At 49.3% G+C, this 20,736-nt stretch overlaps 3 protein-coding genes across 12 annotated transcripts in view; 2 read left to right on the forward strand and 1 right to left on the reverse strand.

The window, feature by feature from the left end:
• Positions 1 to 8,651, forward strand: part of LOC1281479 (protein tincar) — a 91,007-nt gene extending 82,356 nt beyond the window's left edge. For 4 of the 5 annotated variants that reach the window (XM_061643808.1, XM_061643811.1, XM_061643809.1 and 1 more), the window contains 4 exons: positions 1,348 to 3,255; positions 3,331 to 3,721; positions 4,012 to 4,444; positions 4,534 to 8,651. In XM_061643808.1, the coding sequence (XP_061499792.1) occupies positions 1,348 to 3,255; positions 3,331 to 3,721; positions 4,012 to 4,444; positions 4,534 to 5,355 (3,554 nt within the window). In that variant the 3' untranslated portion in view covers positions 5,356 to 8,651. The remainder of the gene's footprint in view (positions 1 to 1,347; positions 3,256 to 3,330; positions 3,722 to 4,011; positions 4,445 to 4,533) is intronic. The other variant, XM_061643812.1, reaches the window with a different exon arrangement.
• A 148-nt stretch (positions 8,652 to 8,799) lies between these two features.
• On the reverse strand, positions 8,800 to 9,874 carry LOC1281478 (proteasome subunit beta type-3). Of its 5 annotated transcripts, none has more exons than XM_003435860.2 (2): positions 9,721 to 9,874; positions 8,800 to 9,627 (listed from the first exon to the last, which is right to left on the reverse strand). In XM_003435860.2, the coding sequence occupies exons 1-2, from the start codon at positions 9,809 to 9,811 to the stop codon at positions 8,990 to 8,992; spliced, it is 729 nt and encodes a 242-aa protein (XP_003435908.2). In that variant the 5' UTR covers positions 9,812 to 9,874; the 3' UTR covers positions 8,800 to 8,989. The 5 variants fall into 5 exon arrangements, with proteins under 5 accessions (XP_003435908.2, XP_321394.2, XP_061499808.1 ...); XM_321394.5 differs by having other exon boundaries at positions 8,800 to 9,647; positions 9,721 to 9,826; XM_061643824.1 differs by having other exon boundaries at positions 8,800 to 9,622; positions 9,721 to 9,790.
• A 1,793-nt stretch (positions 9,875 to 11,667) lies between these two features.
• LOC1281476 (fatty-acid amide hydrolase 2-B) lies at positions 11,668 to 20,711 on the forward strand. 2 transcript variants are annotated; one of them, XM_321392.6, is made up of 3 exons: positions 11,668 to 11,965; positions 18,493 to 19,966; positions 20,040 to 20,711. In XM_321392.6, exons 1-3 carry the CDS (start codon positions 11,850 to 11,852, stop codon positions 20,127 to 20,129), a joined length of 1,680 nt encoding a protein of 559 aa, XP_321392.6. In that variant the 5' UTR covers positions 11,668 to 11,849; the 3' UTR covers positions 20,130 to 20,711. The 2 variants fall into 2 exon arrangements, with proteins under 2 accessions (XP_321392.6, XP_003435909.2); XM_003435861.2 differs by lacking the exon at positions 11,668 to 11,965 and adding an exon at positions 16,021 to 16,808.
• The last annotated feature ends 25 nt before the right edge of the window (positions 20,712 to 20,736 follow it).

Below are 20,736 nucleotides of genomic sequence, written 5' to 3' on the forward strand. Positions count from 1 at the left end.
GTTATTACTTTCCGCGTTCACGCGCACCGGACAGCTTAGCGTCAAATTGAACGATTAGAAGCTTTCGGCCATTCGCTTTTGGCCGTGTGTTTATTTTTCAAGCGCGGCTAAAACGTAAACGGAACGGAGCGTGGAATGTTTGGTGTGTTTTCAACAGTTCAATCCATGTTTAACAATGCTTCGGAATAACACTGTTAATAATTTAAATTTCATATTAAAGAATACACACTATTAAGACACTTCCTGGGGTGTTTTTGAAGACCTTTAAAGACGTCTCAATTTGAATTGGGGGGGCACTTTGAACAGACAGTAAACAGTAGCTCCTTCCCTGCTGTTATAATCTCTTAGTTGTCGGTTAAATAAAGTACTTGTTACCCGCATTACCTTCTGCCTTAGAAATGTGTGTCTCAAAGCACGAGTAACTTGGGTCTGAGGATTTCGTTTTTTTCTTCCATCCATCCCAACATCTAATCAAATATTGACCGACCACTTCATAAGCCTCCACAGCTTACACGTTCGATCATCAAAGTTCAATGAAGCGTGCACGAGGCTGCAAACAAAGTACGCCACCTCAATCCCATCAGCAGCCCGAGAGCAGCGCACGGAGCGATAGAGATCCTTTGCGCAAACACATCGCAAACCCTCTCTCACCTCAACTCGTTTAAATCTCACTACCCTGCAACTTCGTCCACCATATTGCGAGGAATTCGAAGCGGTGCAGGCGTGTGGGCAACACACTGTCTCGACCTCGATTTCCGTTGCAATTTAATTGCCATAACGCCATAAGCCTGGTAGCCCATCTCGACAACAAACAACGTCCACGAGGCCAAGAGCGCGGGGACATGATAGTTTGTCGCACCGTTAGTGAATTATGCATCGCTTCAAGCGCTCCGAAGAACGGTTTGATTCGGCTTCACTCGTGTTGCATAGGAGGTTGCTGCTGCCCATTGAAGCTTTGGGACTTGAAAGAGAATTTTTAAACCTATTTTCCCACTGGAAGTGTGTCATCGGTGTATGTGTGTGTGTGTTTGTGGACGGATGACGAGGGCGATGTTGATGATGATGACGGCTGGGAGCTAGAGTCCCAGAGCGGTACAAATCAGTCTTACTTGCAACTCTTCTGATCTTAAACAGTTTAGGGAAATTGGGAGTTTTCCTACCGTTTCCGGATGCATCCTGATGAAATTCCCGGCGGAAATGAAACTAATTTATTGGCTGCTTTCCCTTCCCCCCTCAAGGGGGGGAGTGATGCTGAATGCTACTAATTGCACTATCCTTCCTCAATCAAGCTCCATCTCATCGTGTCGTTTCCTTTTTTTTTTTTTTCTTCCCTCCATTCTACTCCAGAGCACGTTTGGCGCACCGATCTCGACTTTATGGTCACGCACAGCGACCGGCTGGTGGTGCTCTCCTTCATGACCTCCTCCCCGACCTACCCGAACGCGACCACCGGCCGGCCCCCGATGAGCGAGCTGGAGCGCAAGCTGTACCGCAACGGGTACTTCGAGCAGAGCGATCTGGTGGAAAAGTTTTCCGACTACGACGATGGCATCGGTTCGCTCGACACTAGCGACGAGGAGTTTCGCACGCACGAGGCACTCGAGATGGGCGGTGGTGGCACCCTGTACGGGGGTGGCAGTGGCGGCTCCTCGATCGCTATTGCCACGGTGGAAAATGTTAACGCGGGCGCAGCGAGCCCGACAACCACCCCGCTGCATGCGCTGCCACCGGTGCGCAATCTTATCACGACGACGAGCACGATCGCACCGAGACAGAGACCGGGGGCGGGTACGACGGTAAGTGCGGGAAGCTACGAACGTGCCAGCAGCCGGGAAAGCCGCCGGAAGGAGCCCACCCGCAATGGGCATCATCGAAAGGCTGCTCATTCGACCGCGAACCACGGCAAGGTGGGACATGGTGGTGGGAAGGGATCGAAAGCACACCATGCTAACAGTCACCATCACGGACAGCACCACCACCACCATCAGGAGCCGAGGAATCGGTACGGGGAAGAGATCGACACGCGGTTGGAGTTGGAAGAGCAGCAGGAGCTGGATTGGAGTTTGCTCAATCAACCCGAGGGTACACCGACGCTGATCGAAGCGTCTGGAGTCGTAGCCGGCAAGAAGCCAGGAACGGGTAAGGCCAAAGGCTCGCCTTCCAACTTGAGTACAGTGCCCGCACCGGTTACGACGAAAGCGACCGCTCCAAGATCCGATTCTAGTCATCCAAAGCGTCCTGTTACTACTACTTCTACCAGTACTACTACTACTACCGTCGAGCCAACTACAACCGTTGGAGCGAGTGTGACAACCAAAAAGACTAGCACCACCACCACGGCAAAGGACAGTGACATTCACATCCTGAAACCGGTCAACCTGCCGGAAAACATCATTCCCTCCACACCGGTCACGACCAACTCCAAGATTATCGAGATCAAACCCAAAGTGGCAGGCGCCTCGCCAGGTGTGCCGGCCAAGTCTGGCACCGTCAGCCGCAAAAGCAAGCGCTCCGAGCCGGACAGCTTTAGCAGCGAAAGCCTCGAAAGCATCGAAAGCATCCCGAGCGTCGACGAGGACGAGTTCATCATCAAGGACGAGCACGGTATGGAGATTAAGCCGGCGTTTCTCATCGGAGCCGCCCCGGGCAATCTTACCCTCCATCCAATGCAGCTGTCCGGCTTTCCCGCCCTGCTGGCCAAGCTGTTCGGTTCACCGATCGATCGGCAGTTCAGCGCAAAGGCGGCATGGGGCACCGTGCCGAGCATGGAGTTTGTCAATCTGGCCATTGCGCTGGCCGTTTGGGCCGTCCGCTATCCGTCCGTCTTTTGGCACACGTCCAAATCGTTCGCCTGCCTGTTCAGCCTGCAGATGATCGCGAACGGGGCGGACATACTGCTGAGCTTTGCCGGGGCGAGCGTGCTGTACAAGCTGCAAACGCTCGGCCAGGCGCTGCCGCTGCAAGCGCCCGCGCTCATACTGAACGGGACGGTTACGATCGCGCTGGCGATACTGGCGCTCATACTGACGATCGCCTCCTCGCTGGTGCTGTATCTGTACGGGCACGGGAAGCTGGCGGCAAGGGTGCGCGATCGTCGCATGATCACGGCCAAGCAGAGTGCGGACGTGTGGGCCTACTTTGCCCACTGTTCGTCGCTCTGCTTCGTGCTGGCGCTGGCCGTGGTGAAGGCGCCGCTAATGCACGACCTGTGCGCGACCTATCGGGGAAGTCTCGATGGAGCGGTGCTTGCCGCTGGTAAGTGTGTGGTCTGGCGGGTGTGTACTGCTAAAGTGGTAGACTTATTATTCTCATCTGCTCAACCCTTTCTAGCTCTTGGCTCAGTGCTGCATATCTTCCTGTGGATCGTCCTGTGGTTGGGGCTGACGGCGAAGCGTCGCTGGCACTTCAAACTGCCCCCGCTGGAGGGTGCCCGGCTGGGAGGATCGGCCGGTGGTCCGTCCGCCCAACCGTTGCTGCGGGGCAATGGTAGTCTTCGCTCACCGAACGGCACCCCCATCGTCACGGGACTGCAGGCAGGTGGCCCCGGGCTGGGCGGTATCGGTGGCCCTGGCGGTCCCGGGTCGGGATCGGGCGGCGAAGAGGAAACGATCTACTGGCCGAAGATTGCGCCGAACTCGCCGAAGCTCAAAGTAACATTCAACGAAGTAACCAGTACGTCCTCCGAACACGCACACGGTCCACACGAACATGGCAGCAAGCGGTAAAGCATACACAAGACAAGTTTCTTACCAGTTTCAACTCGTTCCTTGTGTGTTTTTTGTGTGTTTCTTTGTTTGTCCATCGTGTGTGAAACTTGACATTTAGTTTGAATAGCTGTTTAGTTCCCAAAAAAGCGCACCATTCCGCGGTTTATCATTTGCACCACCGATTGTTTGTAGAATGCTTGTCTTTGTTTGTTTCGTTTGTGTGTTGTCAATCCAATTGCGTCCGCTTCTTTCAATATGCCGCACTCTAACCTCCTTTCTATCGCCCCCGTTCCTCCCGTGACAGCAATCCGTCCGGTGGAACCACGCTACGTATGTCCAGTCTTGCGGGGGAAGCTGATGACGGAGACTACGCTACGCTAAGGGGCCCCACCGGCGATCTGCTGCACCTCGGGCCGTACGAACACCCGGCCCCGTCCGGTTCGCCACCTCCGCCCCCTCCACCACCGCCCCAGCTGGACGACTGCGATCTGCTGGACGAGGCGAGCAACAGCAACACGCTCGTCGGCAGCGCGAACGACCACGCGGACGACACGTCCGAGGAGGGCAAGCTGCTGGCGTGCGTGCGGGACGACAGTGTGACGTACGCGTCCACCCGCGACCTCGAACCGCCCCTCAACCGTACCGTGTCGCGGGAAACGTTTATGCGATCGCCGGAACAGCTCGCCAGCCCCCTGGCCCCGGTCACCGTCACCGTTCACAACCATCTCGAAAACTCGGTACGGTGTAGCCCACACACACACACACACACAAAATGTAACATTTTCCGCTTTTTCCTAATTTTTGAATTTTCCTCCCCTTCCACTAGGGTCCCGGCTCGACGCCCCGCTGCCTCCGTCGGGCCGATTCCGGCATGCCGACCGAAGCGCTAACGCCCCGCTCCGATTCCACCTCCACCGAAAGCTCCACCTCGCCGCCCGACTGCCGCGACGCACCGTCGGAAACGTCGAGCGGGGTGCATTCGGGCGAGGAGCGCGACGAGGTAGTCATACGGCCCCGCTCGGGACCGTACAAATCCATCATCAAAGCGCCCCCGCCGCCCGCCATCCAGGAGGAACCGTTCGGCCGCTCGACCAACATGAAGATGTCGAGCTTCAACAAGGACGGTACGAGCGCGACGCTGCCACTAACGCGCGGCACCGCCTCCGAGATGCACCGGCCCGACTATCCCCAGTGCAGCACGATGCCCCTGCCCGCCGGCTACCATCAGCAGCAGCACCAGCACCACCACTACCACTCGCAGACTTCCTTCACGCCGCCCCAGTCGGGCTCGCGGCAACAGATGCAGCAGCCGCAGCGTACCACGCTGCCGAACGATGTGCGGTACGCGACGTCCTCGAACCAGTTCCTCAAGCGGCTGCCGTACATGAAGAACGCGGAATCGCCCTACGGCCATCTGGGGCTCGGGGCTGGCCACCATACGTTCTCGAAGCTGCTGCACGATCCGCTCGCCATGCCGCAGCACGCTGGCATGCCGGTGGTGCACTCGCACTCCAACCACAGCAGCTTTCTGCCGCCCGCCACCATACCGGAGGACCGGGACTCGGCCAACTACTCGATGATATCGGACCAGGACCGGGAGATGTACATAAACGCGGCGCAGATCAATGGCCTCCAGATGCAGCATTAAGGAGGGTGTCTTCACGGCATCGGGCGTGGAAGCATAGCGCACAACAATTCATTCGCCATTTGTTTTCGGTTTCGTTACTCCTGTATAAAGCTCAATCTAAATTCGTCTCATTCGTATTAGCGTGTCGGTTCGTAGCATTTAGCGTTAATTAAGCATTCGGTTCGGTTTCTGCAGGATGATCTCGCAAACTTGCAGAAACGCCTGTACATATAGCACCCAACATACGACTGTGTGTAGTGTAGGATCGTAACAAGCTAGCAAAAGAATCAATCCTCATCTCACGACCAACAGCAAAGCCACATTCGCCCCTATGTGGTGCCGTTCGTTGGCATCCGTCAGCTTTAATGCTATTATAACTATCTATATCTATAACCTACGCGTATAAAAAAGGGATTTTGCTAACCACCCGTAAGGAGTCTCATCCGCATCAGCTCATCGTGTCCATGATCGCTTCACCCACATCCACCGCTGCCAATCGGTTCCACACTAGCTGAACCAAGCTATAACTATTACTACCGCTACTACTACCACTACTAATACCACTACTACTACTACAACATGTGTGTAGACTGTATCGCAAACAAAAACGCATATCCTGACCACTTGATGACCACTGAATGGAACAATCCGAATCGCATCATATCACTCTGTATATGATCTCGCTGCTACGAGAAGAGGGCAAAGAATATCAACACTATTGAAGCATAGAAACGTACATGTAATATCTATATTTTCACCCCCCAGAACCACACAAAACGCTACCGTTTTAGCGCTACCAAAGAGCGGTATTTTGAGCGATTTTACACTCTCCCCGCCTAAAAATAGTAAAGTTTCCCAAACAGAAGCAAAAAAAAACCCCATCACATTGCCACCATATTGCTCTCCGATAACAGGGCCAATAAAGTGGTGTATTAAAAAAACACGCCATACGTAAGTTTAGTCCACATGTAGAAGAATCATCATTTCATCTACCAAAATAAAAAAAAACTGACATCACAACAGAAGAATGATAATACTACAGGAACCATTTGCAGCAAACAAGTATTGTAAACCACAGGACAATATTAACATGAGACCGATTTTTCGCTTTCTATACTACGCCGGTTGCCGATTTGGCAGCTGCGAGCGGTAGTGTGGCTCTTATATAGTAGCTAAATATACTAGTTGTGTATTGTGGTGCAGAAAAAGGCAGGGCCAACCACAGCAAACCAAGGAAACAATAAACTCTAAATACACATAATAGCAGAAGTAGCACGCGGAGCGGATCCTCCCGCCATAGACGCCACAGTCATAGCACACCACGTGCAAGGTAGAGAAAGATCAACCAGCATCACGATCATCATCATCATCACATCAATGTGCTCAAACAGTCGATTGGAAATGGTAGCGCGAGCAGGGAGAGAGAGAGAGAGGGATGAGTTTTACATGCAATTCGATGCAGCATTTTAACGAAACATAATTCGAAATCTCACTAATATACTCAAACTAAATTCAATCGATTTACGGAAGTGCGACGAAGCGGACGAAAACCGTCGCGTAGTAAAAATTTACAACACAAACCAATACGCAGAACCGTAACTTTTGTAACTGCAAATTTTGCCAGTCAAATTTAACGGTCCTTTACACACACACACACACTCTCGCGTGTGCGCATATGGCGACAAGAAAGCTCTTTACGCAAGCGGTTGTGGTGTGCCATTTGTACAGCCTCAGCAGTAGGTCAGCAGTTCCAAATGGCCGATTAGAATGGTACCATTGCGCATCATCAGGACACGCCACAAACGCTGTACTACAGCGGTATGATTACTTGCGCTATAATTAGTTATCTTTGCGCAACAACCTCGGCAAAAGCAAAACGTCTAATAAGCTGCAGCTTTTTTGCATTTTAATTATGCTAAAAAGAAAAACGGAAGAAGAAAATTATGCAGGCAAGTGAGAATGTTGGGTAGCGCTTTTTGAAACGGTTTTAGAGATAATAAGTAATTATCAGCGAGCTAACTTCCCCCAGGGGATTGGCGAATTCATGGCGATCGCGGATCACATTATGCAGAAAGGTCCTGTATGTAAAAGAGAACAGCTTATTTATACATATATATATAGACCCAAATATATATACAATTAAATATACATATAACATCTGTAAGCATCACAAGGCAGGGCGCCAGGAACAGTGCGCGTGTAAGATAGAGAACCATGCTGTCACGAAGGTATAACGGAAAGTCATCCACGTGGACCACGTGGCGTCAGTAGCGAACGTTGCGTGATTGGGGATAGGATTGAAATGATGGAATGATGGTTTTTTTTGCATTGTAAGTTTACTTTCTACGTACCCAGTTCTTTTAGTCAATACTGGCATAATTTCTTTGTGTTGTAAGTAGTAGTAGCATCAGCCTAGCCGGCAGACAGAAGAGGACGAATTTACTTTCCCATTAGCTAAGCTTATCTAAAATTCAAGTGTGGCGGATTCAGGTGAGCAGAATGTGCAGTTCGAGGCAAAAAAAAATAACCATTGTAACCGCGTGTTAGCAGTGGCACCGCCGGAAGTGGAAGGACATTAAAAAATGGAATTAAAAAAAAACCACAACATCTCACAATTGGCTGTTTTAATTGGTGTTTTTGTGTTTCAAAATTTATAACAACGTTCCAGTGCAATTGGTGCCGTATTCACGTTTGGGTGCTTTTTTGTCGTTAAAAAAAATACACACACACAACAAGACTGATTAGAGCGGTGACAGCAGCGTTTGGAAAATGGTTTGCCAGCTTGGGCAACCGGAACTCATCGAGCTTTCTTTGGTGTCTTTTACTATTGTTTGATAATTTGTAGCATTCTCTTTCCCTTTTTTAACGCATCAGTATGTTTTGAGTGGCTTCTTATTCCATTTAGTCAAATGTTGCGTTTAATGATTTTAATCCGTAGAAGAAAACGAAGCAAAATCGTATCAATGGTATATCTATTAACCGTACCGAAGGGAGTGCGATATGATGGAAATGGTTCAATTCCTGTGCAAGTTAATATGGCAACGAGTTTCAGAAGTAAAATACATTATTGCTTCCACTACTATTACTAACTACTACTATTACTACTGCTACCGATGAGCTGTAGGGAATGGGTTTGATGCAAATTATGGATTGCAGAACACATTGCAACGGTATACTAATTAACTTACATCAAACCCTGGAGTGCGCAGTATTTCGTTGTAAAAAAAAAGATATATGAAAATGGGTAAGAAAACGCTAACCGACCGGAGAAAACAAACCAAATCACTTGAAATAAACCACCGCTTTATGTAAATCTATGCCGACTAGCGTGAAGCTATACCCTTTTTCTTTCCACAACTCTGTCCTCTGCCCGTTGCCCCCGGATGGATCCGAAACTTACCAGCCAGAATGTTTGTACGTAGATTTTTGTTTCTTCCTTTACACATTCCGATGAGACAAGATGACTTTCACGTACCGTCTTCGCAAACAGAGGATCGTCCCCCTCGTTGACGTGTTTTATTGATCGTATTACAAACGTATTGATCGAGCTTAAATGAAAACGGAAAGTATTACCAAGTAAACAAAGCTCCCCATGTAATGTGTAAGAACTCCAGCTCCCCTGCCCACCAAAGCAATCTGCTTGCCAGCGGCCAAATTAATCCATGCGCGTCTTCAGCTTCTTCACCGTGATCTTCTCCTTCTCGATTATGTACACCGTCGCGCCCCAACCGGAGATGGCGTCGCGATCGAACGCGTTCACCAGCGCTTGCGAGATCACCTCGAACAGGCTGTCCGACTCCAGGTCCGGCTTCCAGAGCGTTTCGCACATACCGTACAGCTGCTCCGCACAGGTGCCGGCGACCACGAAATCGTTCGGCAAGTTCGGGCATCCGATCAGGTCCATGTTGCAGATGAACGGTTCGTACGTTTTCGGGTCCAGCCCCGCAATGACGGGCTCGATGAAGTACGGCCCAAAGCGCTTCTCGTACAGGAAGTTTGACAGCATCGCGGCGAATCGCTCCGGCGTCATCTGCCGGTTCTCCCGCACTTCGTACAGGTTCTTGCGGAACAGCAACCGCTGGTACACCGTCAGGATGTCTGTCTGCAGCCCGACCAGGCCGAGATACATGTGGGGATTGATTTCGAACACCTTCTCAAAGTCTGTCGCGATGGTTTGGGCCTGCACGCCGAACCGGTGATCGGTGGCTATGGCCACACAGTTTTTGCCCTTCATGGCCACCACGCAGCCACCGTTGTACGCGAGGATGGACATCTTTACTTGTGGATTCTGTGCTGAAATTGAATTGAGATGGCTTTTTTAACGATTGCACGCTAACAATCGCTGCAAATGATTGGGAATTACAGTCAGCACAATTCAACACTCACCGACTTGCCGTGGAGGGATAACAACAACTTCTTCTTCTTGCTTAACAACTTGCACTTTTGAGAAATCGTCAACGCGCGACCTTAAACACATTGATGCCGCCTGTCAAAATCGCACAGTGGTCGGTCGGGTGAACATCACTTTGGACGTGTTTGGGAAATTGCGGACAGCGAAAGGGCCGAACACCGCTGTAAACAAGCAGCCATTGGAAAATAATTGCGTATTCCAGGAAATATCCTCGATAGAGATTTCAGCTACAGTTTTAGCTGTGGCATGTAGTGTAGAATCTTCTCTTCGCGAAGAAAGTTGTAGAAATAGTGCTGTTTTGTCCCAAGCTGCATTCCGCGGGTGTAATAACATCACAAGAATATAATCGGGGTAGAAACATGGAATCCGGGCTCAACGGTAAGCGGAAGGAAATTACAACAACTTCCAAGAAGCGATATGTAGATGGCAGACAATTCTGTCTACATTCGTCTCCAGAAGATACCATCCAAGATTGTTCGCCAAATAAGCAGCTTATGACGGACTTTGACCTAATGATGATTCTCAAGAGGAAGAAAAACATTTACCGTCGCACCGGTAGCGATATCGATGTAGCAAAAAGAAATGATGATCAGATACTGGTGCTCCTGGAAACGATGCAACAGGCTGCCGACCAGGACCGACAGCTCAACCGCGCCAATAAACCGGCCACAAAAAAGATCGCCCTCCTGAAGCATTTCATGTCGCAATTGATCAAGAAAGATCTGCAGCTGCCCTTGCTGGAGCATAATGTGTTGAACGTACTGGCGGATTGGATCTCACCACTACCCAGCAAAGTGCTGCCATGTTTGCAGATTCGTGAAGGCATTCTCAAGATGTTGGGGGAATTCCCTACCATCGAAAAATCGTACCTTAAGCAGTCCGGCATCGGCAAGGCGGTCATGTATCTGTACAAGCATCCAGACGAAACGAATGCAAACCGCAAGCGAGCAGGAGAATTGATCCACGGTTGGTTTCGAACGATCTATAATGTTAATACCGAATTGAAAGCGATGTCTCGTGAAGAACGCCAGCAGCTTGAAATGAAACAAATGCCTGCTAACAAGCGCAAAACGATGGACAGTCTGCCATCGGCAAGAAGTGACCAGCTGGACGAGGCCCTATGGTTAGACAAGGGAGAAAGAGGCACTGGGCACCCGGGCGATAGAGACTGGGTAGGGCGTGCACGTGTTCCGATGCCGTCCGACAAAGCGTACGTTGTGCGACCAAAATCAAAAATTGATGTTGATATCTGTACAGCGTCAAAAAAACAGCTGAATCGCTATGAAAAGCATCTGAAAATGTTTAACGACCAGAAAAGAAAGAGCACAATGCGTCCTTTGGTAAATCTATCCAACGAGAGCCGAAATTTGGGTGGCTAGAGAGGCTAGATTCTTCCACAGAACGCTCGGTAGAGTTCAAGTTTCATATAGATCTAATGCAAAGATGGAGTTTTTTTTAGGTAAAATAAATAATAATAATATCTTATCCATTATAGCATGCAATTGTTTTCAAGACAAATTCGCTCATTTCGTAGAATATCATAATTCAAAAACGAGTAAGTAAAACTCAATTTCTCTGTAAGCAAAACGAAACAAATTCATTATTTAAAAGCATTAAAAATACAACACCAGAAAGCAAGAGTTTGACACCCCTAGCCCAGAGCTCGCTGCTATCGGAGGCTTTCCATCGTTCCACACCTTTTTCTCACTCTCACTCACACAAAGTACCGCACGATGGCGTTAGGAGGTTGTTCAGCACGCATCTGCTCTCTCAGGGGGTGAAACGTGTCCGCACCAGGGACAGGGTGCGCCCCTCGATTCCCGCTTTCTCGTTCGCACCACCAGGTAGAGACGGCGCGCGCTAACGTCAGCTTCGGGCTGTTCGGTCCGACCGACCTGCAACTTCGTGAGTACGCTTCTCTGCAACAAAACAACAGTCCGTCAGCCGCATTTGGCTATTAGACTCGTTTCTGTTTGCGCGCATCGTCGTCAGGTCCTCCACAGGAAGCAAGGCTCCGGGAACAGCGCGGTTGGGAGCAGACAGTATTAAATGTGCATTTCCATCCCGCACGAAGCGACCGCAGGAAGCATACGCCAGTGTGACAATGCAATTCAAGCCGGAATCATCCCCAATAATGAGTTCGCCGCTGAAAGCGCTGGTCGAGTTTCTGCGGCTCATCTACGCCAAGTGCTACCGTAAGGTGGTCCGAGAATGCAACCAGTAAGTTGTTCTCTGTGTGTGTGTGTGTGCTGCTTTTGTGTTCAATTCTTGTGCATCTTCGTGTTTCGTGCTTTCCAAGACAGTGCAGTTGCGCGTCGCCGTCATATTAAAAGCCGTGTTTTTTCGTTGGTGTGCGCCTTTCCATCTCAGATGAAAAGTCAACGGCAAAACTCATGAACCGTGCCGTGGAAAACCCGTTTTTTTCCGCTGTCCAACCCCCAGCAGAGTTTTAAACCAACCTCAATCGGCGTTTCGTTGTGGGCCACCTCTTCAGCATAAATAAACGTGTCCGCGGTGTGTAAGGGTATGATTGCGGAGCGAACCCAAACCCCCGTAAAAAGCACCCGACGGTGGCGAATCAGCTGCTCAGTACAGAAAAAGGAGGTGAAAGTGAACCGCCGGTTTTGCTATTATTTCGCAAGACATACGTGCGTCTGTGTGAGCTTGCGTACATAAAAACACATCCAAAGACGACACACGACAGCAATCGTCGTCTCCCCGGATCGTTGGTGTCTAATCGAAAATTGATATCATTCACCTTCTCTGTCTCTCTCGTACGCCAACATAGGGCTATATGAAACTGTATCGAAACTAATAAGTGTGTCTGGCCTGCCACGATGATAAACCATTGCGCCAATCCGGGCTTCCCTTGCCAAAAAAAAACAGTGGAATGTAATTTTGGTGTGATTGCCATGAATTAGAAATATCGATCCAAGTATACCGAGGCACCGAACTCCCAATGCGAACAGTGTGTATGTATAAAGCTGGGATGGGGAGGAGAGGGCTCAACCTCAAAAATAAACAAATTATGGCTATAACCCCTATAGGAAAAAAGCGACCACATCCACAGCAAAAGCGAATTTTCGACGATGGTACATAAATTCGGTCAACAGCTTTAGTTTTTGCTATCGATCGCATGTACGCAAACATTGGAACAAAGAGGGAAGGGTGCGAGAAGAAAGGGAAGGAAAACGGAAAGATAGGTCAGTTTCGGTGCTGAACTTCGGTTGCTGTGATGCATACGCTTTGCAGGCAGCATTTCAGCACTGAACCAATAATTCAAATGCACGATGAACGCATTTAACTAACTACGATACCGTTTGGCTGTGTGTGTGTGTTATTGCATCGAATACTGGCTGTGTGTATTTTAGTAGAATAGTTCTAGCACAGCGTAGCAATAAGAAATGCATAATGCATTTCTTATACACACATCCAGCGCACGTTCGTTATGTAGAAATGCAAAGATCGCAACAACAAAACGTGGTTCCCCTTTCCTGCGGATACGCAAAGCGCACAAGCGCCGCACAAGTGTAAATAACCTAACAAAGCAATTTTGATTGTTGACCGGACTGCTTCACACCTCCTCGGCGGCACACGGGCACGTGAGCTAACTCGACAACAAAATGCTCATCAAATAATGTGCTACACGATGGGGTGATAAAGTGGCATGGTTCCTTTTGTCAAACGCACGAGAGATTGCATTTCCGGCCGCTAAAGATGTTGTCAATGGTGGTGGTAGCAGCCGTACGCAAGTGCCCGGTACAAATTAAGCAATTTATCTTACAAACCACATATAAACGGCACACGGTTCTTGGAATTGACGAGCCTGTCGGTAGAGCAGCATTTGACACACATCGTTTTGCTGCAGGCTTGGCGGTAGCCGGTTGGCATTTGAAGGATATTTTAGCTTTGTAACCTGCTTTTGATATGTTTTTCAGAAGGGACATTTAGAGCTTTAAAAATATGTAAATATATAAATTCAAACCATCTACATATTTATGCATTTATGCATAGCGATGCTGCGATCAAACACAATATATATGCTCATCTCAGCATGCAGCGGGAGGCGTGCGATTGGTATCACTGGCAGGAAGGTTACCGATAGTCCTCCGATGAACCATAGTGCGGCCAAGTGCGTAGAAAATGGTCCACCAACCTCCCCAATATGGTGTAACTGGTTCGATAATATGTCGCTTATCAGCATGATAATGTTTCGTTTGTTGGTTGTTGATCGTGCGATTACTAATCCGTTGGGTCTGGGTTAAATTAACTCTTATCTTTTGTTTACTAACCAACGTACGAAACGATTGAACAAACTTATTATGATCATAACCGCGTATATGTACATTGGAAGATGTCTTGAAAATTAAAACCTCCACGTGTGTTTGTCCAATCACCTCTCGTTAACAAACATCTCTCCGCAATTATCGAACGATACACGCGAACTTTTTCGTAACAAACATTAGCTCATATTGTTTCAGCCCACCGTCATACGATAGGCAGCTATCACATGCACATCTCACACACCTTTTCCCCGTTGCATAAGGGGTGCCCCAGGTCGACTGAGGGCTTGTGGGCCTTGTGACCTTGTCACCATCGCACTCGAAGGGAGGGGGGGGAGGACAGTTTATGTTTGTGGTCGTGACACGATCAAACAGACGCACGAGGGCACACTTGTACACTTGCGAGGGACAAATAGGATATGGCTGCTAGCTCTGTTTACCAGCAACTCTGACGTAAAAGATCTCTTCCCTTCCGTCTCTTGCTGTTGTCGCCATTCGCACTTTGGCAAGTTCCCTTCAGTGCCAGCCACTCCATCGCCAGCGAGCGTTTTGGAAAATTGCATGAATCGGCGTGCAGTTATGAAACACGCAAGTTACAACGCAAGGTACAACAACGTTCAGCCGGCCAGGTCAACCGGCCGGCTTGCGAAGGACGTTCACTCTTACCGCCAAACCACCACCCTCATTATGATCAACGATCGACGAGTGTGCGCGCCTGGAAAGGGCCACCCAAAGGGATACCCTACCCAAGTGAAGGATTTTAGCTGATCGAAAGAGAGAGAGAGCGGTTGAAAGTGAAACCTGAAACAAAATGCGACAGACGATTATCAATCAAACGTTAGTTTCGCCAGTTTCGATGTCGTCGAACTTTGTGGGTCGATTGTGGGCCAACAGCTAGCTAGCTTTTGCGCTACATCTCGTTACAACATATCTTGCCTTGAGATCAAACAAAGATCATATTACTCTGTGATCGACGTAACGTGGGCTGAGGTAGGGAATGGTCGAACAGTCCTACGCAGTGGTCACTATCGTGTATTGGTAACTGACCTCAAATGTCCTACTCCCTGCTGTGACCCGCGGCAGGGCTCATCAACACTTGAGAATTCAATCGAACCGTTTTCTCGTGACCTCACGACTGATCATTAAGCAGCTTAAAACATTCAGGGGGGAGGCACAGCGATTCCAACTTCCCATCGCATATCCCCCTCCTCATTTCTTCTCGGGGTCCTCCACCTGACTAATTCATTTTAAATCACCTGCGCTCTTAGCCTTTTCGCTTGGAGGCTACAAATCTATCAGCTGGTGGCTACGGCTAGGCATATCAGCACCATTAATTTGCCTGTCATTAGATAAACTCTACGATCACCCTCTCTGAAGCGACGGGTTGTGGCACCCCATTAGCCCCGGTGACTTCTGCATTCTTCTGTGTTGGCAACAGAGGGGTAGTGGATTTGAGAATGATTTTAGCGGCGTGCATTAATTAATGTTCCCTTTCCTTAACAGTAGCTCTTAAATTGTTTAGCTTTTCAATGGCTCAGCTTGCGCTCGCTCAGCTTGCGGCTGTCGTAATGTGGTTTCCGACCGAACCAAAATTCGTGAGATATTCGAGACTGGCGGTGAGGCCTGTGAGTCTGATCCTGTGATGATGCTGTGTGTAACCCTTTTCCATTGTGTTTGGCGAGGGGGATATTGTTTTACACACGCTCCATATCCAAAAAGCTGCTATTAAATGCACATTAGGTATCACACTCGCCTGGTGGGGATACTGGATGCTGGAGAGACGAGTGTTTATTACATTACCAACTGCTGCTGTACGACGATCCATTTCAACGTGCGTGTTTTTATCGGTGTGTTAACCGCTGTAATGGATATTTTTTCATGTCCGGTGTCATTTTTCTTCGTCCAAACTCCTGCTACATGGAACCGTTTCGGTATAATATATACTTTTTTCTGATGTCATGTCATTACCACTACACATTTAGACTAATGGTTTCTGTCGGATTGTTAGGATTTTTTATCCCGTCTTATCGAAGCTCTTTAAAGACCTTGCAGATCTGAAGGAAGAGGAGTTTGCCAAGGAAGAGTTATCGTGTGATGCACCCGCGCGGAGCAGGTTGAGCTCCACCGAGAAATTCTCCAACCGGCCAACGATCCTCTCGCGATCTCTCTCTCTCTCCCGTTCGCTGTCCTCGCTGTAGGTCCATGCAAGCAGTCTTAACAAGCCGAGCTTTCCTCTTTTCTGAGCATCCAAAAGTTGTAATCTTCCAGCCAAGCCTTAACGCAACGCCCCACTCCCAGGCATATCGTCCTCGGCACACCCAGCTCTGGGGAGAGCTGCGAGCACGTGGAGCAGCGTACGCGGTAATGATGATCTCCGATGGCGCTTCAACACAACACCACCGAACACCGAACACGGCACGATCGTTCGGCTTCAACTGCTGTAACTCGGCATCGTTCGTAGCAGTTACGAAACCTGCTGTAACGGCATCGCGATCGGTCAGTCTGCTTAAACCCCACTGGAGCTCTACACACATGAGGCGCGTGCGTTGATCTTCGTCTGGCTTCAGTTGCTACAGACGCGAATTGCTCGCAATGTAATTGACGTGGCGGGCGTGCGTGCGTGCTTGGTTCAGTGTTCGCATACGAAGAAGTTCCACATTCCAGCACAGGTGCCCACTTTCTCCAAGAAGGTGGTGCTTCCGGCGGTGGTGCCCGGTTAAGGTTCCAGTGACTGTGTTCGAAATCTCGATCTAATCAGTGTATAAGGAATAGAAAAAAAGGTATTTTGGGCTGATGAAAAGTGTGCGAATGTGTTTGTGCTACAAACAAAAGTCTAAAAATCTAACGATACTGTGTAATCGGCATACGAATCATAACAGGTTTTTTGCCTTCTTTCTCTCTCTCTCTCTGGACCGTTTCCTATATGAAAGCAGGGCAGTGATCTCCATAACAATGATGCGCATTTGAGCTTATGTGTTTCTGGTTCCCACTCCTCTGCGTTGCGTGCTACTTCGGTGTGTTGTTCTCCCTACATTATCAGCCCGCATCGTGATCGCTCCGTGTGGCAGAATCGGGCAAGCCTTAGCTGATCTTAATATCGATCGCGATCTGCAAAAACTCCTAACAACAACGATCGAGTTTGTGTGTTTGTGTTCATTTTTTTCTGGATTTTCGTCATCTCCGTTCTTTCGCTTGTCTGCTTGTGATTTGCCCCTTCAATTGGGGCCTATTCTCTGCATCGCGGTGTGATAGTGACGACGCGCTTTGTGTGGTTGTACGTCCGCGACGGCGAAAGATTCAAGTACCTTTCTGTAAAACAATAATGCACTTCAATGTCATGGGTTTTTGTTTTTTTTGTTTATATGTACTTCGTATTGGATTTTCTGTATGCTCTTCAATTATCCAACTTGTATCGCCGGTGGCTCAAGGTTACATTGGACGTCCACATAGTCGTCGTCGTCGTCGTCGTCACGGTTGTTTGCAAATCAATAAAACCATGATTTATTGCACTACATGCGCACTTTGGTCCCTCCCACAAAACAGATAGATGAGGGGGTTGAGTAAAGGGTTGAGGAAAATACACCCTGATCCAGATAAAGCGTGTGTTATAGTGTGTGTGATCGTGTGAATTATAAAGAATGGCTTCAATAGCTCTTGAGTATTAAGTGCAACTTTTGGACCGAATGTCCCCCCAAGTTCATAATTCCAACATCTTGAGGGTTTGTAAGCTGTGCGGCATATCCAGTAGCTCCTGAAATAAGCTACACCCTTTGACCAGTATTCGCTGTGGAATTCTTGTGCAGCTTAGCCTTTTAGTACCTTCTGTTTATAGACGGAGAGCTAATTGAAGGTCATTTTCAAATGTCCGGTCATAAACAGCACATGGTGTTAACCCGTGCGGATGTCCGAACTCAAGAAAAGCCTCAACATATCCTCATTGAAGTGTCGTACTCTACGTACGCTCTTCAATGGTTCCACGGATGTTTATCACGTGTGACCGACGAGGGTGGTCCTCCAAGGTATTGATAGGATCCAATAGAAAATTCCAATCGTAGCAGCTCACCAATCGTTTACTTGGGTAGAATTTTCTGTGGAGTGTATTATTAGATCGTTAAACCCATTAAATGCTGGGGAAAGGGACAATTATAGACTGTGAAGTGGTACCTGATAATGGAGATTTAGGTGTTTGCTGAATTGCTGGAGATATACTACACTAGAGGACAGACGAACTTAATGAGATTTTGAAGTCTTCAATGTGCCACTAATTCCCACATGACTAACACTGCTGATACCGCCCCTTTGGAAATTTCTTGAACTCTTCATGAACGCTTTGGGAAAAGCATGGAATGCACAAAACCGAAATTCCTACGACCTCCATCATATCCAGCCTTTGTTAATGTTTGACCCATCCCCACGGGTTCCTTTGCCGCTCCTTTAATCGTTATCCTCCTCTCGCTTCCACAGACAGATGAGTTACGCTATACGCAGGCTGCTCCGTGCAGCCATGTGCGTGTTTAGCTGGTTCGTCATGCCCTACTCGCAGTGCGTTAGCGGTCGGATAGAGCGCCGCAAGCTCCCACCAATCGAAGATCCGCTGCTGCTCCTGTCGGCCACCGTGCTTGCCGAGCGCATCCGCAAGCGCGAGATACGCAGCGAGGACGTGGTCCGTACGTACATCCAACGGTGTCAGCAGGTCAACCCGCTGCTAAACGCCATCGTCGAGGATCGTTTCGAAGCCGCACTGGAAGAGGCCCAGGAAGTCGACCGTCAGCTGGCGAAGGGTACGCTCGGACCCGCGGAAGAGTTAGCTCGCACCAAGCCCCTGCTTGGGCTGCCGGTTTCGATCAAGGAAAGCTTAGCCGTCGAGGGCATGAGCAACACGGCCGGTCGAAAGCTGCGCGAAAAGAAGGTCGCACTCAGTGATGCGCCCGTCGTGCACCAGATTAAGCGGGCCGGTGGCATTGTGCTGCTCGTAAGCAACACGCCCGAACTGTGCCTGTGCTGGGAAACGTACAACCAGTGCACGGGTCTAACGCGCAACCCCTACAACCTGCAGCGTACTGCGGGTGGATCGTCCGGCGGTGAGGCCGCACTGATTGCGGCGGCCGGATCGCTGCTCGGCGTTACGACCGATATTGCCGGCTCTTCGCGCCTACCAGCCATGTTTACTGGCGTGTTCGGGCACAAACCTTCACCGTACGTGGTGTCACCGTACGGGCACCATCCGTCCTGTGACGATGAGAACTGGGGCAGCTTCTTCACGCCGGGCGCCATGTGCCGGTATGCGGAGGATTTGCCGCTCCTGCTGGAAGCGATGCGCGATCCGGAAGGTACGCCCGTGACGCTGCACAAACCGGTACCGATCGGGGCGCTCAAATGCTACTACATGGAGAACGATGGACCGTCCGGTTTGACGCGCCCGATCGATGCCGACATCGTGCAGGCGATCCGGGACGTGGCGGCACACCTGAACGCACAGCGCGTCAACCTCAAGCGGCTGCGCTGGACGCTGGACATTTCGGTGTGCAAGATGCTGCGCATGAAGAACGTGGAAACGATCTACAGCCCGCAGGCGAACGGCAAGCCGGACACGACGATGAAGCGCGAGGTGTTCAAGTATCTGCTCGGTATGTCGAAGTCCGATTTGCCCTCCGTCATGATCGGCCCGATGCAGCACATCGTGAACAACTACATACCCCAGTCCCGGCTCGACTTTCTCGATGCGCAGACGGAGAAGCTGCGCAAGGACTTTATCGATCTGCTCGGCACGGACGGGGTGTTTATCTATCCCGGCTTCCCGAACACGGCCCACCGGCACTATCGCATCTTTCACAAGCTGGTCGACACGACGTACATGATGGTGTTCAACACCGTCGGGCTGCCGGCCGCCTCCTGCATGGTCGGGTTCGATCGCGAGAAGCTCCCGATCGGCGTACAGGTAAGATAGAGGGTCAACAACACGCGTGTTGTCTTGTGTCGATGCTAAAATGAATTTGCATTTGCTCTTCCAGATTGTCGCTGCCCCCGGACAGGATCATCTTATCTTTGCGGTAGCCAAAGAGCTAGAACGACGGTTCGGTGGTTGGGTGGCTCCTGTCTAAATTGGGGGGGTTTTCAACCCGTAACAACCCAGGAGACACACTCACCAGCAAATGTGCGGCCCAGCCGTCAACAATGAGATTGTGATTTTTACGAGCTTAGTCTAAGATTTCCTGTAACTGTTTTTTTCTGTTTTTGATTGTTGTTACTTCGTTGTTTTCTTTGGAACTGTTTCCGCCTCTGTATATGTGTATGTGTGTGTATGTACATTGTTTCATAGTACGGAATTTGCATTGCAATATTTCGATAAATTGTTATTTTCTAAAACAAAAAAAGCGCGTCTCTCTACTGTTGATCAATTGGATACACTCCGCCGGAGTTTTAAATACAGAAAAAACGGCTCTTTAATCTTCAAACGCGCGTAATGTTGATCGTTATCGTTAGCATGTGTGTTAGCAGCATCATTGTGGTTGTGTTTATCAGAAATACAAAACTAGTATGAACGCAAATGGAACAGCAACAAGAGACTGGTTGGCTATAGGAACAGGCTACAGAGGATGGTGATACATTCAATGTTTAAAAAAACAGTGGACAACTGATAGTTTTAGTGATACAAATAATAAAACTGAGTACATAATGTTTAACCGTTGTTTAATCTATCTTCCGTTG

This window comes from Anopheles gambiae, chromosome 2, assembly GCF_943734735.2.
Source record: "Anopheles gambiae chromosome 2, idAnoGambNW_F1_1, whole genome shotgun sequence".
Classification (NCBI taxonomy): domain Eukaryota; kingdom Metazoa; phylum Arthropoda; class Insecta; order Diptera; family Culicidae; genus Anopheles; species Anopheles gambiae.